Source organism: Puntigrus tetrazona, chromosome 15 (genome assembly GCF_018831695.1).
Source record: "Puntigrus tetrazona isolate hp1 chromosome 15, ASM1883169v1, whole genome shotgun sequence".
NCBI lineage: Eukaryota > Metazoa > Chordata > Actinopteri > Cypriniformes > Cyprinidae > Puntigrus > Puntigrus tetrazona.
This window is the reverse complement of record NC_056713.1, coordinates 5440770-5460729: the sequence shown is the minus strand read 5'-3', so window position 1 is coordinate 5460729 and position 19960 is coordinate 5440770. Positions and strand designations below refer to the sequence as shown.

At 40.5% G+C, this 19960-nt stretch overlaps 2 protein-coding genes across 2 annotated transcripts; both read right to left on the bottom strand.

The window, feature by feature from the left end:
- Positions 1-5356: 5356 nt before the first annotated feature.
- LOC122359383 (olfactory receptor 6N1-like) lies at positions 5357-7251 on the bottom strand. The gene is made up of 2 exons (XM_043259668.1): positions 6333-7251; positions 5357-5373 (listed from the first exon to the last, which is right to left on the bottom strand). The coding sequence occupies exons 1-2, from the start codon at positions 7249-7251 to the stop codon at positions 5357-5359; spliced, it is 936 nt and encodes a 311-aa protein (XP_043115603.1).
- Positions 7252-15882: 8631 nt separating this feature from the next.
- Positions 15883-19471, bottom strand: LOC122359382 (olfactory receptor 6N1-like). Its single transcript, XM_043259667.1, is given in 4 exon segments — positions 15883-16128; positions 16699-16769; positions 18554-19381; positions 19384-19471. Coding segments are annotated over 4 exon segments (1233 nt in total).
- Positions 19472-19960: the final 489 nt, after the last annotated feature.

The following is a 19960-nucleotide window of genomic DNA, read 5'->3' as shown; positions in this document are numbered from 1 at the left end:
CACACACACCCAATGGCAGGATATCTCGGCGTACAGAACACCTGTCAGCGGATCCACGATAGGTTCCACTGGCCTGGAGGCCAATGTGAAGCTGTTCTTCCAGGCGTGCCCGACCTGCCTACTCACCACGCCAGGGACTCCTCCCCCCAGTCCGCTTATACTGCTACCCATCATAGGGGTACCCTTTGAGCTCATCCAGATGGATCTGGTGGGGCCGCTGCCAAAGTCTGCTCTGGGTTACAAACACATTCTAGTCATAGTTGACTACGCCACCCGGTATCCCGAAGCCGTACCGTTGAGGAAGGCCACTGCTAAGACCATCTCAAAAGAGCTCTTCGGAATACCCAGCAAGATTCTGACCGACCAGGGTACCCCCTTCATGTCCCGGCTGCTGAAGGTCAAGCAAATACGTACCACGGTCTACCATCCCCAGACCGATGGGTTAGTCGAAAGATTCAACCAAACCCTTAAACAGATGTTACAGCGGGTGGTGGCGGAAGACCGGAGTGACTGGGACCTCTTGATTCCCTTCGTGTTTTTCGGAATCAGAGAAGTACCTCAGGCTTCCACAGGATTTTCCGCCTTCAAGCTTCATTTTGGCCGACAGCTACGGAGCCTCCTGGACGTCGCCAAAGAGGCCTGGGAACAGCAGCCGGCAGCCCATCGAAGCGTGATCGAACATGTCAAGGAGATGAGGGAAAGAATCGACCGGGTCATGCCATTAGTCCGGGAACACTTGGTTAAAGCGCAACAGGCCCAACAACGCCACTATAACTGGGCAGTCCAATCACGGGAATTCCAGCCCGGAGACAAGGTGATGGTCCTCGTTCCCACAGCCGCATGCAAGTTCCTGGCAACATGGCAAGGACCATATATGGTCATCGAACGGATCGGCCCAGTCATTTACAGGTTACGTCAACCGGGCCGAATACGAACTGATCAGCTGTACCACATAAACCTGCTAAAGAAGTGGAGAGGGAACAAGGACCAGCTCAATGCCCTTGCGTCTACCGATCCTGTGGTTGTGGACATCAACCCCCACCTCTCGGCTGCCCAGAAGGGGGAGCTCCAGCACCTGGTCGGTCAGTTCTCTGATGTGTTCTCTTCGTGCCCCGGGAGGACCCAAGTCATCAAGCACAAGATCCATACGGTACCCGGAGTTATCGTCCGGCAGCGGCCCTATCGGGTCCCCGAGGCTCATCGGCAAGCTATCGAAGAGGAGGTCCAACAAATGATAGCCCGTGGTCCAGCCCCATCGTGATGGTCCCCAAGCCTGATGGCACCCTCCGCTGCAACGACTTCCGGCGATTAAACGAAGTTTCGAAATTCGACGGATATCCCATGCCCCGGGTGGATGCACACATATATATACATATACATATATATATATACATATACATATATATATATATGACTCATCAGTCACCGCCAGCACTTCTTTGCCTATGATCAACTCCAGTCCCATGATCCATCCAGCACCCTACTCGGTGGAGGCGTGCTTGCTAGTATTTGAGATGCAACCCACACTCTAACCCTCTTTTTTCTTGCTATCTGGGGCAGCACTTCAATGGGCCAAGACATTATGGAAGCAAGGTGGACCGTTAATACATTTAGCGCTCATTTTAAAGTGTTTGGCCGTACAGATGGAGATGTCTCAGCGGGCAAGCAGCTGTATCACGTCTCAAGGTACCATGTCAATACAAGAATACTCCTACAGTCACAACCCTCCTCGATTCCGGGTCAGCAAGGAGCATTACCCTCTACTATCTATACTAAGGCATAATTCCATCCTCTTTTGGGAGACTGGGGAAGTCCTAAAGTGGGGTAGAAACTATCATCCATTGTTTTCCCTGTTTGCTGTTAACTGTTCTTCAAAGTCTACTGATCAATTCCACGTCCATTTAAAGTCCCCTGGAGAAGCAGTGGATATACCAGAATATTTAAAGACACATTCTGCCCCAAAAGAGCAGCCAAGTTACCACCACACCAACCATGGGACTGTGCCATCAATCTCATACTGGGTGAGCCAGTGCCCTCGTGGGAAGATTTACCCAGTCTCGCTTCCAGAACATATGGCCATGGAGCGTGCAAACAAGAATTTACAAATACACCTTGATTCTGGGCTCCCCCTCATCATATAGGTTGACTCATCCACTACTGGGGTAGGAGCCATGCTGTCCCAGCAGCAGGGGAAACCATCGACTCCATCCATGTGCCTACTTACCCCTCAAAGATTTACCCACTGCCCAGGAAACAGTGGAACTGCTGTTTAACCAAGTATTCCGGTTGTTCGGATTCCTTGAAAACATTATATTTGATAGTGGACCCCAGTTTATAGCCAAGGTATGTGATGCATTCTTTTCTCTCCTAGGTGTGACCATCAGTCTCTACTCTGGATATCATCCCCTATCTAATGGACAGACAGAGAGGAAAATCCAGGAGGTGGGATGATTCTTCCGTACCTTCTGATTCCAGTCAATGACTTTCTAAGGACAATATACTCACCTGATTCCTCTGCCATAGACTTTCCATGCTCACCCGTGCAAATAAACCTTACTATCATTTGTGGTGAGAAGGGAAACAAGAGATAAACATTATTCTCAAACCAAGTGGAGGAATTTCTCAGACACTGGTGTCCTCGTGCTGCTTATAAAGCCCAGCCTTGAAGGCTTGCAGATGCAACCAACCAGCCAGTGAGGGGTGTGGCCAGGTGCTCCTTGTTTGTTTCCAGGGCGATGCTGATGATCTCTCGGGACACTCGTCACATTCCCCTTCCCCCTTCCTGGTCTTGTAGCGAACTGTGAGAATAGGGGAGAAAAAGGGGTGGGTAGGCAGTGACCCCTGACAGGCCTCAGGTAGCCGCCCAGATCCGAGAATGACCATTGACATTAGCATTTGTCACACCAGCTTGGTGATGCACAACGAAGTGGAAGTCCTGGAGCTCAAGGAACCATCGAGTCACCCTGGTGTTGGTGTCCTTGGCCCGGGCCATCCATTGAAGGACCAAGAAGTAGTAGTGAAGCTCCAGAACTGCCCACTTGAAGGCCAGGGCCTACTTTTCCACCACTGCATAGTTTCTCGCGGCCGGGGTCAGCTTTCGACTGATGTACAGAACTGGGGTCCCATGAAGACCGAAGGGAAGGGTCCGGTAATGCCAGTGCCCACTAGGAATGGAGAAGGCAGTTTTAGGTTTTCCAGACGCAAAAAGTGGTCCTTGCCAGTAGCCTTTTGTTAGGTCTAGGTCTGTCGACAAGCTTCAGGGACACGGTAGGGCTGCTGCCGAAAGATGACTCCTGGGTTGGTCTTGGTGTCATGCTCGATCACGTAGGTCCGCCCAGGTTTATAGGAGAACATGGCGAGAACTGATTAATTAGGTGCTGGAGTTCCCCCTGTTGGGCAGCCAAGAGATATGGGTTGCTGTTGACAACCATGGGGTCGGAGACTGGCGCTGCCAGCTGGTTCTCATTACCCACCCATCTCTTCAGCAGGTTGATGTGATAGAGCTTATCATTTCAAGTGACTGCCCCGATTCTTTCCACCGCCATATAAGGCCCTTGCCAAGTAGTCAGAAAATTGCAGGCAGCGGTGGGCACGAGAATCATCTCCCGGCTGGATCTCCCGTGAAGAAAAAACAAAAATATGACTAAAATTAACACAGTGGAAAAACCCTTAATAACTGTCAAACAATCTCAGGAACAAATGGTGGGTGGTATGTGCTATTGCTGTATGTGCTATTGCACTACACCAACTCTACATCTAAACCTATCCATACAGGAAACTTTTTCCAAAAAAACATAATTTAGTATTTTTTTTTCTTTTCTTTAATTTTTTTTGGACTTATGGGGACATCGGCAGTGTCCTTATAAACCACCTTCAAATAGTAATACCTCTGTCATACCCATGTCATTAAACAAATTTGTGTCCCTATAAACCACAAAATACAGCACACACACACACACACATTTCTTTTTTAAATGATGTTTAGCTATAGACAAATTTTGGGTGGAGCGCGCACTGATAATTAACCCAGCTGGCTTCTCGTTTCCTAATCACGGCATTATCCAACCAGAGCAAGAGAAGCCTCCTATAAATTCACACAATCCTCTTACCTCGATATCTCGTTCATAGCATCCCTCCACCATCCCAATCTCCACTCCTCCTAGACGCCAAGCCCTGTCTGCTTTTCACGGACATGAGGAAAAAACTCTGGACTCGGTAGTCCTCTCCCTGATAGCACGCCAAACACGCTTACTTTAACCGCTACTATGATTAATTATATGTAAGTGCGAACTCATGAAATGTAATTTAATTCAGTGATCCACATCAGAATTTTCATCAGCCTTGACCTCAGTCTACAGTGTCACATTATTCTTCAGAAATCGTTCTAATATGTTGATTTGCTATCAATGCTGTTCTTTTTAGCTTTCTATTCATAAAAGATTTCTGAACAAAATATCACATGTTCCAAAAAATATTAGGCACAAAAACTGTTTCCAACACTGCAATAAATCATTATATTAGAATGATTTCTGAAGGATGTTATGCTATTTTAAAGTAAATTAATTATGCATTATAGGCTATATGTGTCACATAGTTAGACTCTTTTGTTGTTGTTTTCTTGTCCCATATGTCCTATTTTCAGTTAAATTGTATTCAGGTGAGTTCAGTTAACTATGTCATTTACATTTTACTGTCGTTTTTTTTTCCCTCATGAATTACCCCACTCAGGATCCAGAGCCCAGCCCACCACTTCAACGTGACAGGGAGCAACAGCCAGAGCCCACCGCTGATGGAGTTTCGGGTTTGCAGAGACCACAGAGCCATTGCCAGGGAGACCGACAGAACCAAGGCTCACAGAACCTGCTCCCCATTGGCTCCTAGCTCCCTCCTCTCCACCGTGGCCCATCAATCAACCAGCTGCGCCAGGCTCCATCGTCCCTCTGGCTCCGCCTTGGTCTGTGGTCGACCATCCGTCGCCTCGGGATTCCACTCCTCCAGCTTCACCTCATCCCTCCATCCCTCCAGCTCTGTCAGGCTCCTCCATCCCCCAAGCTCCAACTCGGTCCTTGTCTTTCCGTTTCTGTTTTTGGTGCAGGGACACACCTTCTGGGAGGCGGGCGATATGTCACGTAGTTGGACTCTTTTGTTTTTTTTTCCTGTCCCATGTGCTGTGTGTGCCCTACCTTCAGTTAACTGTCTAATTGTATTTAGGTGTGTTCAGTTAATTATTTCATACTTTAGGCTTCATAAGTTCCTGTTTGTCCTTTGTTAGATCGTCCGTTCACATCTCTTAATGCATGTGGTTATAGTCTGTCTTTCTGCCTGCCTGCCTGCCTGTATGTTTATTTTCTCTTTCTCATAACATCTGAACATCTGAAGGAAACAAATTCACATTGACAGATCTTATTCCATCTGTTTTGCAAAATGTAAATGTGTATATTTCTGTAAGTGTGAATATTAATCTCTAACAATAGTCAAAAGCATTCCCAAGAACACGCACACCGCTGCTTGCAGCTAATGGAGGTTTGTTTATGATCAGGTTAGGTGCTTCTACACCCTTTTTAAATAAACAATGTCAAGATATGATATATTCTATTATAAATTAAGTAGATTTTATATGGTGTTAATTGTGTGTTATAAATAATCATACTTAAAAATCCAAAAAAGTAAATATTATATTGTGATATGAGCTATTCATGAGATGTCATTGTAATGCCTTAAAAATACCCTTATAATGTATTATAAACACAGGATTTGTAGAAAGGTTTACCAAAATTGTGAATGCAGTTTCATTCTTCCCCCTAAACATTTGTTTAGAAACATATATAATTAATCAGACAACAATAATGGAAGTGGTTGTCCCATTAACACCTTCAAAAAAAATATTTCTTTGGTTTTCTGTTTTTAATGTAATTTGTTAAAATATTGCCACACATTTTGGACATTTTAGCATTTAATTTGCATATGTTATTAGTAACAGCATGGGTGTTTCAATGGCTAGTATTGTTGCCTCACAGCAAATATATCATTAATACAACAATTTTCAAAGTCATCATCAGCAACATGACAGTTAACCTAAATCAATAGTTTAATACATATGACAATCTTTTATATGGCTGAAAAAAAACTAATAGCATCACAATTTATATAATTGTTTTCATCAAACAGAGGAGGGAAAAATGCTTTTTCAAAAATGTCTTAATCTAGTATTAGAGTGTTTAGGATAACAAAAAGCTACACTTGTGGTTATTATTTAAATGTAAACATATTATACATATTTTTAATAAGAAAATCTTACTCAAGTATTTTTACTTTTTTAAAAAGAAATAAACAAAAAAGTCTCATTACTTCTTTCCGCAGTTTTGTCAGATTTAGTCCATAAATAAGGGGGTTTAATATGGGAGGAATTATTAAAAATTCTAGAGCCATGAAATTCCGCAAATCTTGTGGCAAGCTTTTAGAACCATACCGAGTGTACAGCACATCAAAAAGCAAAGCAACAGTCACATTGATAAGCGCAAGCAGATGTGGTACACAAGTTTGCATGAATTTGTTTCTGCCCTCTGTTGATTTTTTGCATTTTCTAATCAAGTGCATGTACGAGCAAAATATCAATACTGCATGTCCAAAATATAAAATAATAATTACATACCCAATCACATTATTTACTGTTGTAGAAAAACAAGAGAGTTTAACAACTGACCAGTTTTCACAATATAATTTTTCAATGCTAGAGCCACATAAGGTTAGCCTTGATGTTAATACAACTGAAACACACATGCAAAAAAATGGAGTCAGCCAGCAGAAGAGGATGCATTGAAGAATCCTCCGACTAGTCATTACTGAATGATACTCCAGTGGTCTGCATATTGCCACATACCTGTCATATGCCATCACTGTTAATGTTGAAATGTCACACATAACAGATGAATAAATTACAAATATCTGAAACAAACATCCAGCATAAGAAATCATGTGATAATGGGATAATAAATCATACAGGAATTTAGGGTAGAATCCAGCAGTGCCATAAAGTCCATTTATACACAAATTGCATATAAACACATACATTGGCTCATGAAGTTTCTTATGTGAGATTACAGTGAAAATTATGGTCACATTACAAAACACAATTAATGGATAATACAATGCAGTCAAGGAAAAAAACACAAATCTGTTTGTCATGGTTTCATTTAGTCCAGAAAGTGTAAATACTAAGACAATGGACTCATTCTCTAGTGGTGGCTGCATCTGCAATAATATGCAAAGACTAATTATAATACTATAAAGTTATTTGTAATTTCATTTGAAATAATTTGGGATTAATATATATATAATAATTATACAAAAAAAATCTTACCGCTATCTCTGTTTTCATGTTTGACAAAGTGTTCTGTAGAAGGTTGGTTTGGTTGGATATATATGGAGGCTGATCTCATGCTAATTAGCTTGTTTACAAAAAAAAAAAAAAATGGATACACTGTAAAGAAACACTCTTGGGGGTGTTAAATACAACCCATGAAAATCAGTTACATTTTATTTAAATATATTAGTTAAAAAGTAAAATATTAAATATTAGGTAAATTCTACTTATTGTTTATAATAATAACTGCAACACAAAACAATAAAGTAATATATACCCAAAAATATTAGCTCTAGCGTCTCAAAATGTGTGCATACATGATCCTACAGCTAGGAGGACCCACCTATAACAAACAAATGTTGAATCAATGCTAAAAAAGAGTTGATTTGTCAATGTTAATTGCATTGAATCAACACAACTTTTCCAGTTGCAATTAATGTTGACATTTCAACAAAGCACCATTATTATAATCCGTGTTTGCTGTATTTGGTTTTCATTGATTTTTATTCTTTCTTTTTGTTTTACTTTAATGTTTGAGTTTTATTGACATTTGTATCAATGTGCTAAAGACAATGCAAACTTAGATCAAGTGATGGTGACTAGTGCATGCTGGGTATCAACATAATACAAAATGAATTTAGCACTCCCAACCTGCATTGCAGTTGATCTGTTTTTCTGAATTACTTTGCTGATTGTCACTATTGTTGAGGTTTGTATGAAGAGTATTGATGTCTAAATCTTTCTGCATGTTTTGCCACAGTATCTTTGTATTTATGATCACAATCATTTACAGATCATTTACATCAGTAATGAAAGATCAACACTTTTTAAAATTATTTCTCTTTTACATCTTGACTTTTTTACATCTTGACACCCATCACAAAAAGCAGTCTACTTCATCTTAACTTTAAAACATTTTTTGTCCATGTGTTTATACTTAAACACCATACACTCAAAGCTTATTTCACTAAATAAAAAGCAAGAGACAAAAGCCTAAAGCAAATGCTTATCACAATAATGGTTTGTTGAAATTTCCACATTTTCTTATTGGCTAATTACTATGAATAATAAATTAGTAGATTAACTATTGCCTGCTAAAAATAGTTATTATTTATAGTTATTATTACAGAATTTTTATAGGTAATTTCTTTTGTAGTGTATTGAAAAATATTAGGTATAATTCTTTTTGGTTAGAGCTGTAAAATGTAGACATTATTTGCCCAAATATATAGAATAGAATCTACTCACACAAACTTTATTGAGTAGATTCTATATATTATTTTTTTAACAATGTTGTGTTCGAGTACAGCATCTGAGTCCAGTGTCGAGGACTTCTGCCAGGTAGGTGTCCACAAGAGGCAGAGTATTCCCATTGTCATAACCTGAGTCCTAAGCCATGCAGAATTACATCAATGAGGAGTTGGCTAAGGGCTTCATTCAACCATCCACCGTTCCAGCTTCAGCAGGCTTCTTCTTTGTCGAGAAGAAGGATGGGGGTCTGCAGCCGTGCATTGATTACCGAAGCCTCAATGACATTACAGTCCCATTCCGCTACCCATTACCACCTTTCACTCCACCAAACTTGATCTTTGTAGTGTCTATAATCTTATCCACATTCGGGAGGGATGATGATTGGAAATGCAGTTCGGGGTTTCTAATAGTCCATCCGTGTTCCAGTCCTTTATCAATGATGTGTTCTTGGACATGTTCAACTGGTGGGTCATTATATGCATAGACAGTATCTTGATCTATTCCGAATTCATGGAGGCACACATGCAAGCAGTCCTACAACTCTTAATTCAACATCAACTCTATGCCAAGAAAGTGAAATGTGAGTTCCATCAAATGGATATAGGAAAGTACAGTCCATTGTCAACAATGTATGATCATCGTAACCCGTACATCAGTTCAGCGAAACGTCTCAACCCACGACAGGCAAGATGGGCATTGTTTTTCTCGCACTTTCAGTTCAAGATCACCTATCATCTAGGTTCATAAAATGGCAAAGCTGACGTCTATCTGAAATTAAGTATTCCCCATCCATTCCCAAACCAGTCAAAGAACCCATTCTGCCCTCATCTATTGTTGTAGTGCCAGTCCCCATTCCAACCCCACTCCTCCACAGACTTCATAACTAATCTTTCAAACTCAAGGATACCACCCTCAGGCCAATACACAGGTAGAGAGATTCAAAGAAGGTTGGTCTGCCTTCAAACACGGAGACTAACAACCTGTGTCAGATGAGTCTGTCAAGACAATCTTCCTTCTGTATACCAATCCCAAAGTCACAGCCTGTTCAAACCACTGGGTTTTACCAGTGGGCCAGAGCTGTTATGTAGGCCTGGCTCACCCTGATGTAGGTCATGAGGCCCAGCATCTGTAAGCTGTAAGCTGCTGGATTGCCAGGACATGATCCGGTGCGAAAACTGCTCATAAGAATGAAGTTTGTAGCCTGGTTAACAGAGTGCTCTTGTTAAATTTGAAGGGCAGGGCTTGGAGGAGTGAGCGACCTTCACTTTTTATTAAATTGCAGTGGGAGCACAATGGTGCACAGCCGGTGCCTCCTTGAGAGGAGGCATCCTCTCGTAAATACTTTCTTCACCACTGTCCACTGAGGAGAGAATTAAAAAGGAGCAAAGGCGAGCTGAACAGGGAGCATGCCACAACTAAAATGCTTAAGATAATTTGATCATCTCAAATAAATTTAAATGATTGATCTGTACAAAAGCTTTGTATAAAGTTTAAGAAGTATGAGATCATTCTTTAACTCAGGGCTAACCACTGAAGTCATAATGAAGTAGGCAAATGATATAATTCATCCTCATATGGCCTAATTTGACTTGATAAACATGGTCGTTAAAGGTCATTATGTTTCCACTCTCCTGTTCCCTTAAAGGCTTCTCTGTCCAGAGCTGCTCTCAGTGGGATCACTGAACAGATAATTATCTTGTAATGACAACACTTTAATTAAACCCCACTGACCATACAGTTACAGATGCAATAACTGATCATAACTTGAATTGACCTATTTTTGAAAAGAAAAGTAGCTTTTATATAGTTTTAATATTTTTTATTTAAAAATTGTTTATCGCTCAAGACTAAACAAACATTCTAAATCTAAGAGTTGCATATAATTCATATGGCTCACAAAAAATATTATACACCTTTAAGCACATATTATACATTGTGTTTTATTAAATACAATATACACTTGACATCGTTTGAGATTTTATTTATTATAATTTTACAATATAAATGGTAATAAAGGTGGTTCAGTTTGCAGACTCAAGTGAAATTTCAGGACAAGGTTTAAATACTTCCCGTTATATACCTTCCAGCCAATATGGCTTACATTAACCAAAAATTCACTTTTGTAAATTTAAATATCTTTAACCATTTAATCAATTACAGTTAACAATTAACCAAATTTTCCTGAATTAATTTACTGTTTGCAAATTTTAATTTGACTTATACGGTGGCTGAAAGAACTGCATTTTTCAATGCTCTGCAAATGAAAAAAATTAAACCACATGTGCTGCAAATATTCACAACATAACTAAATACAGAAATGTACACATACATTGGTTTATTATTTACCAATTCACGTTCTACAAATGGTTTCTAAGAAATGGCATCAGACACATTCACCAGGTTTTGTCTGATTAGTTTGTAACCCCATATTGGCACTATGTTAGTCAGCATTTGTTGCACAGAATGAACTTGTTTGTCAGATTTTAGAATGTCTGACTACGTGACACACTGTACTTGCTCAGCTGTTGGTGTTGTATACACACACACACACACACACATACTGTAGAAATAACACACAATGTATGTAAAGAACGGTATCTACACTAATATTACACTGTTTTTTATTCAGATTTTCAGTTCATATCCAGATCAGATGGTGGATCAGCACCAAGAGATAATCTTCATTGGAGACCGGAAAACCTAGATGAGGCCTGTGGACAGATCATAGGAACCAGACACACACACACACACACACACACACACACACAATAAAGCCTTTAGGCAATCTGACAGCTGCGTTTAGCATTGAACTAGAAATTCAGTACTGGTCATCCAGCCAGAGGTGAACCAACTGAACCTGGTTCCTCTGAACATTTTTATATATATATTTTTTTTGCATTCTGTCATAAATGGGGTTTTGGTTCCTCGCCTCTGTTGCCAACTGTTGCCTTACTGTTGGCTTACTTATATAGGGACACTTAATTTCTAGCAATTATCATTGATTTGATTACACTGTCTCTGTATTTAATAAAACAAAAAGGGTTTAATAATTATACATTATTATCACTCTACTCTATTTGATACTGCTCAGTGCTTTGACACAATCTGTATTGTTAAAAGTGCTATATAAAGAAAGTTTTTTTTTTCAGATTTGTCTATAAGTATGTTTCAATTCATTTAAAATGTATAAATGTATTATATTTCTCTTTTCAATTTCTAACAATAATAGTATTATGTACTAAGCATTAAATTATTTGATTAAATTTTAGTTATTTTGTTATATTAGAAAATATGACATACTGAAATATGAAAACTGCTTAAAAATCTTGTAGTGCTTGTAATTTTATATTTACTTATTTAATTGGTGAATATGCTACTGTCTTGAATATTTAGGTCAAACATAATTCACTGGTATGGTAGTAAATACTAATCTTTTAGTGCATCATATAATGATGGTTATAATCAAAACATGTAGTTTTCACTCCTGATATTGTCCCTTGACCATTTCAGCAAAGCATCTTGACCATCAAATCTCCCAGTGGGGCAATGTTAATGGACCCTAAGGTTTAATTAGCCATTGTAACCACAAATTAGGTCCCTCTGGTCATAAGGTCAAAAGACCAGTCCCAGTGAGGCTTATGACTGATGATTTAGATGAACAATATTGCATCATTATGTAGATGATGAAATGTTTCTCAGTTTTCTTATTGCATATATTATATAATGCATATTATTGTTTAATTATCAACTCATTATTATTAATTATCAGCTCATAGATTGTGCTTACTAAGCGCGGGTAAGCACGTTCAATATAGAGACTGAAGTCTTTTTCTCGCTTCTCAATCTGATGCTCTGTCTGAATTTTGGGTGATTTTTTTAGGCTTTTTTTTTTTTTTGTACAGTACTAAGGGCTACTCTCACTATTCTGACCATGACTACATATTTTAGTTTTAGTTTAATGGTTTTAGCAATTTCATCATCGCCATCTGTATCATTAATGCGGTATCATTAATCACACATGACACATTTTGTTTTGATATTGTAACATCTTTCAATTTCTGAAACATTCTTTTTTTACGTTTTTAATAACTGGCGATCCAGTTGTTATTTTTTTATTTTATTTTTTTGTAAGAAGCAAAATCAAAAACCTGTAATACAATAAGACTAATCTGAAAAGGGATATCCAAAGCAACAAAAGGACTTCAAAAAGAGAGTAAACAACACCATCCCTCCCTGTTGCTTTTATGACACCCTCCTCACCTCTGCTCTTCCTGCTTCCCCTCCTTCTGCCCAAAAGATTTGGCTTAAAGTTCATTAGGAATAAGGCATTATATGTCATGTGTCTTATGAACCTATTGTTCTTCACTTTCATGTTTGGTCTAATTTGAAAGGTCTCACTGTGAAATTGAGACCAATTTACCAATCGCACTAATCACTTATATTATGGAAAAGATTAAGAACTGTGTTCTGTGGAAAAGGGGATGTGTCTTCCTTTTGGGTCTCTGAAAGTGTTCAAGCCAGGGAGCACGGGAACCTAAACACCAAAAGGTTTTTACAACTAAATTTGGGACCTCTTTGTCTGGTCTGAGTATATAAGGAAAGTGACAAAACACCACAAGGCACGATTCTGTAGCCAGATCAGCCCGTAGTGTGGTGTGTGTCTCCATACACCACACTATGTACTTTCTCAAGACCAGGGATAATAACCTTTTATGTTTGTTTTATTTTGTGTTATTTTTGTACTGCTGATCAGTTGTGCAAATGTTTATGAATTATACCAATTTGGAAAATATTCTTGCCTGGCAAAACAAATGTTAATCTTGGTTAATTTATATTGTCTGAAATAACTTTTCTAGTAGGTTAGTGACTTCTGAGGTTTTCCGCATTGTTGGCGTGCTAGGGTGAGTCAGATCAACGATCAATGTTTGGAGCCGGCACGTTTTTGAGATCTTGACTTCTGGCCACCAAACTGGCTTAGCATGCTATTACTTAGGGAACGCATAAAAATTACTCTTTTTGAGTCTTTTGAGGAAATGGCTGCATTAAGGTAAGCGATCTAGCCCTTTGACTAAGACCTGGACTAGACCAGATGTGTTGAGAGTCTGTTCTAGCCAAACAGGTTCCACTGCCGGATCCGCACACCCAAGCTACCCGCTTGCTTCCTAACGTCGAGGCCTACGTCCAAATGTTTGAAGCCACAGCCCCTACGGAAGGATGGCCCCCAGACAAGTGGGCATGGATTCTAATACCGCTACTGACGGAGTACCCCAGCGTGCATATTAATTCGCTTCCAAGGGAAGAGCCGAAAAATTTGGTCACGCTAAGGCGGGAAATTCTTTCACTCTTGGGGCTTTCTCCCATATCTGCTGCACAGCAGTTCCACTCCTGAGAGTATAACCCCGCACACCACCATAAGCCCAACGCACCCGTCTAGCGCACCACTGGTTACTACAGGGGACTCCATCGACTGGACAGGTATCAGAGCGGTAGTCGCGTCGATTGGTTTCTCCGAGCCCTGCACTGGGCCTATTGGCAGGCGGTCCGGATGAGAAACCCCACGACAATTTCTGAGTTGGTAGGAGCGGTGGAGCTGGTGGATGCTGGCCAACATCGAGAGATTGGGGAGCGAGCACTGCCGTTGTTCATCACAACCTCCACAAGGAGCACTGAAAATGGTAGTAAGGATAATTGTTCAAGGCCCTCCTCGACTCTGGTAGCGGTGTCACGCTGGTCCGAGCCAACATCCTGGCCCCTGTTCTGTTTTTACCTATGTGAATGGCGACACGCGACAAGTACCGTCAAGACGAGTCAACCTATCGGCCGCCTCAGGAGCTTGGCCCTTAGAGGTGGGCATGCTGAAAGACCTGCCGGTTCCTGTCCTACTCAGCTGAGACTGGCGGGGATCGACCACCTGTTTGCGCCCACTTTGGCTAGACGGCCAAACATGGGGACCGCCCGACGAAGGAGGCCAGTGAAAGGACTGAGGCAGCCAACGCTCCTGGCCTCCGATAGCGGGAGAGATGGTGAGTCCTCCTCCCAAAACCCTAACCTTTTCTATGATGTGTTTCAGCAGGTTACGGGGAGGCCTATTCGCAAAAGCTCAGAAGGAAGACGATCTTTTAAAGCACTGTTGGCTGCAAGTGTGTCAAATCGAAGACCAGGAAGTGTGGCCTGGGCCCCATCCTCTCCCGCATTTCATTGTCAAGAACGGCCTGCTGTACTGTGTCACCCAGCGAAGGGGGAGGAGAAACTGCTACTAGTAGTGCCACGTTTGAAGACTGAGGCCATTCTCGACGTACAGAACACCTGTCAGCGGATCCACGATAGGTTCCACTGGCCTGGCCTGGAGGTCGATGTGAAGCTTTCTTCCAGGCATGCCCGACCTGCCAACTCACCACGCCACGGACTCCTCACCCCAGTCCGCTTATACTGCTACCCATCATAGGGGTACCCTTTGAGCTCATCGAGATGGATCTGGTGGGGCCGCTGCTGCGAAGTCTGCTTGGGGTTATGAACATATTCTAGTCATAGTTGACTACGCCACCCGTATCCCGAAGCCGCACCGTTGAGAAAGGCCACTGCCAAGGCCATCTCAAAAGAGCTCTTCCTCCTCTTCAAACGGGTCGGAATACCCAGCAAGATTCTGACCGACCAGGGTACCCCTTCATGTCCCGGCTAATGGCTGACCTCAGCCGGCTGCTGAAGGTCAAGCAAATACACGTACCATGGTCTACCATCCCCAGACCGATGGGTTAGTCGAAAGATTCAACCAAACCTTTAAACAGATGTTATGGCGAGTGGTGGCGGAAGACCGTAGAGACTGGGACCTCATGATTCCCTACGTGTTTTTCGGAATCAGAGAAGTACCTCAGGCTTCCACAGGTTTTACCTCCTTCAAGCTTAATTTTGGCCAACAGCTACGGGCCTCCTGGACGCCGCCAAAGAGGCCTGGGAACAGCAGCCGGCAGCCCATCGAGCGTGATCGAACATGTCAAGGAGATGAGGGAAAGAATCGACCGGGTCATGCCATTAGTCCGGGAACACTTGGTTAAAGCGCAACAGGCCCAACAACGCCACTATAACTGGGCAGTCCAATCACGGGAATTCCAGCCCGGAGACAAGGTGATGGTCCTCGTTCCCACAGCCGCATGCAAGTTCCTGGCAACATGGCAAGGACCATATATGGTCATCGAACGGATCGGCCCAGTCATTTACAGGTTACGTCAACCGGGCGAATACGAACTGATCAGCTGTACCACATAAACCTGCTAAAGAAGTGGAGAGGGAACAAGGACCAGCTCAATGCCCTTGCGTCTACCGATCCTGTGGTTGTGGACATCAACCCCCACCTCTCGGCTGCCCAGAAGGGGGAGCTCCAGCACCTGGTCGGTCAGTTCTCTGATGTGTTCTCTTCGTGCCCCGGGAGGACCCAAGTCATCAAGCACAAGATCCATACGGTACCCGGAGTTATCGTCCGCTATGGCCCTATCGGGTCCCTGAGGCTCATCGGCAAGCTATCGAAGAGGAGGTCCAACAAATGGTAGCCCGTGGTCCAGCCCCATCATGATGGTCCCCAAGCCTGATGGCACCCTCCGCTGCAACGACTTCCTGCAATTAAACGGAAGTGTCGAAAATTTGACGGATATCCCATGCCCCGGTGGATGAGCTGCTGGATCGGCTGGGAAGGGCCTGGTACATCTCAACCCTAGACCTCACAAAGGGGTATTGGCAAGTGCCAGCACTCCAAGGCCATACAGGAAACTCTTTCAAAAAAACATCATTTAGTATTTTTTTTTTTCTTTAATTTTTTTGTGACTTATGGGGACATCGGCAGTGTCCTTATAAACCACCTTCAAATAGTAAAACCTCTGTCATACCCATGTCATTAAACAAATTTGTGTCCCTATAAACCACAAAAACAGCACACACACATACACATTTCTTTTTGAATGATGTTTAGCTATAAACAAATTTTGGGTGGAGCGTGCACTGATAATTAACCCAGCTGGCTTCTCCTTTCCTAATCACGGCATTATCCAACCAGAGCAAGAGAAGCCTCCTATAAATTCAGACAATCCTCTTACCTTGATATCTTGTTCATAGCATCCCTCCACCATCCCAATCTCCACTCCTCCTAGACGGCAAGCCCTGTCTGCTTTTCACGGACATGAGGAAAAAACTCTGGACTCAGTAGTCTGCCGAGTTCTGAGTCCTCTCCTGATAGCACACCAAACACGCTTACTTTAACCGTTACTATAATTAATTATATGTAAGTGCGAACTCGTGAAATGTAATTTCATTCAGTGATCTACATCAGAATTTTCATCAGCCTTGACCTCAGTCTACAGTGTCACATTATTCTTCAGAAATTGTTCTAATATGTTGATTTGCTATCAATGCTGTTCTTTTTAGCTTTCTAACTCTTAGACTCTTTTGTTGTTGTTTTCTTGTCCCATATGTCCTATTTTCAGTTAATTGTCTAATTGTATTCAGGTGAGTTCAGTTAACTATGTCATTTACTCACAGAACCTGCTCCCAATTGGCTCCTAGCTCCCTCCTCTGCTTTGGTCTGTGGTCGACCATCCGTCGCCTCGGGATTCCACTCCTCCAGCTTCACCTCATCCCTCCAGCTCTGTCAGGCTCCTCCATCCCCCAGCTCCACCTCGGTCCTCGTCTTTCCGTTTCTGTTTTTGGTGCAGGGACACACCTTCTGGGAGGGGGCGATATGTCACGTAGTTGGACTCTTTTGTTGTTTTTTTTTGTCCCATGTGCTGTGTGTGCCCTACCTTCAGTTAACTAATTGTATTTAGGTGTGTTCAATTAATTATTTCATACTTTAGGCTTCATAAGTTCCTGTTTGCCCTTTGTTAGATCGTCTGTTCACATCTCTTAATGCATGTGGTTATAGTCTGTCCGTCTGCCTGTCTGCCTGCCTGTATGTTTATTTGCTCTTTCTCATCTGAGTGCTCCTTCTCATAACATCTGAAGGAAACAAATTCACATTCAGATCTTTTTCCATCTGTTCTGCAAAATGTAAATGTGTATATTTCTGTAAGTGTGAATATTAATCTCTAACAATAGTCAAAAGCATTCCCAAGAACATGTACGCGCTGCTTGCAGCTAATGGAGGTTTGTTTATGATCAGATTAGGTGCTTATACACCCTTTTAAATAAACAATGTCAAGATATGATATATTCTATTATAAATTAAGTAGATTTTATATGGTGTTCATTGTGTGTTATAAATAATCATACTTAAAAATCCCAAAAAGTAAATATTATATTGTGATATGAGATATTCATGAGATGTCATTGTAATGCCTTAAAAATACCCTTATAATGTATTATAAACACAGGATTTGTAGAAAGGTTTACCAAAACATTGTGAATGCAGTTTCATTCTTCCCCTAAACATTTGTTTAGAAACATATATAATTAATCAGACAACTATACAATAATGGAAGTGGTTGTCCCATTAACACCTTCAAAAAATATTTCTTTGGTTTTCTGCTTTAATGTAATTTGTTAAAATATTGCCACACATTTTGGACATTTTAGCATTTAATTTGCATATGTTATTAGTAACAGCATGGGTGTTTCAATGGCTAGTATTGTTGCCTCACAGCAAATATATCATTAATACAACAATTTTCAAAGTCATCATCAGCAACATGACAGTTAACCTAAATCAATAGTTTAATACATATGACATAATGTTTTATATGGCTGAAAAAAAAACTAATAGCATCACAATTTATATAATTATTTTCAACAGAGGAGGGAAAAATGCTTTTTCAAAAATGTCTTAATCTAGTATTAGAGTGCTTAGGATAACAAAAAGCTACACTTGTGGTTATTATTTAAATGTAAACATATTATACATATTTTTAATAAGAAAATCTTACTCAAGTATTTTTACTTTTTTAAAAAGAAATAAACAAAAAAGTCTCATTACTTCTTTCCGCAGTTTTGTCAGATTTAGTCCATAAATAAGGGGGTTTAATATGGGAGGAATTATTAAAAATTCTAGAGCCATGAAATTCCGCAAATCTTGTGGCAAGCTTTTAGAACCATACCGAGTGTACAGCACATCAAAAAGCAAAGCAACAGTCACATTGATAAGCGCAAGCAGATGTGGTACACAAGTTTGCATGAATTTGTTTCTGCCCTCTGTTGACTTTTTGCATTTTCCAATCAAGTGTATGTAAGAGCAAAATATCAATACTGCATGTCCAAAATATATAATAATAATTACATACCCAATCACATTATTTACTGTTGTAGAAAAACAAGAGAGTTTAACAACTGACCAGTTTTCACAATATAATTTTTCAATGCTAGAGCCACATAAGGTTAGCCTTGATGTTAATACAACTGAAACACACATGCAAAAAAATGGAGTCAGCCAGCAGAAGAGGATGCATTGAAGAATCCTCCGACTAGTCATTATGGAATGATACTCCAGTGGTCTGCATATTGCCACATACCTGTCATATGCCATCACTGTTAATGTTGAAATGTCACACATAACAGATGAATAAATTACAAATATCTGAAACAAACATCCAGCATAAGAAATCATGTGATAATGGGATAATAAATCATACAGGAATTTAGGGTAGAATCCAGCTGTGCCATAAAGTCCATTCATACACAAATTGCATATAAACACATACATTGGCTCATGAAGTTTCTTATGTGAGATTACAGTGTAAATTATGGTCACATTACAAAACACAATTAATGGATAATACAATGCAGTCAAGGAAAAAACACAAATCTGTTTGTCATGGTTTCATTTAGTCCAGAAAGTGTAAATACTAAGACAATGGACTCATTCTCTAGTGGTGGCTGCATCTGCAATAATATGCAAAGACTAATTATAATAAAGTTATTTGTAATTCGTTTGAAATTAATTTGGGATTAATATATATATAAAATTAAACAAAAAAATCTTACCGCTATCTCTGTTTGCATGTTTGACAAAGTGTTCTGTAGAAGGTTGGTTTGGTTGGATATATATGGAGGCTGATCTCATGCTAATTAGCTTGTTTACAAAAAAAAAAATGGATACACTGTAAAGAAACACTCTTGGGGTGTTAAATACAACCCATGAAAATCAGTTACATTTTATTTAAATATATTAGTTAAAAAGTAAAATATTAAATATTAGGTAAATTCTACTTATTGTTTATAATAATAACTGCAACACAAAACAATAAAGTAATATATACCCAAAAATATTAGCTGTATATTAAAATGTATTATTAAATATTAAAATATTAATATTAATATTAAAATGTGTGCATACATGATCCTACAGCTAGGAGGACCCACCTATAACAA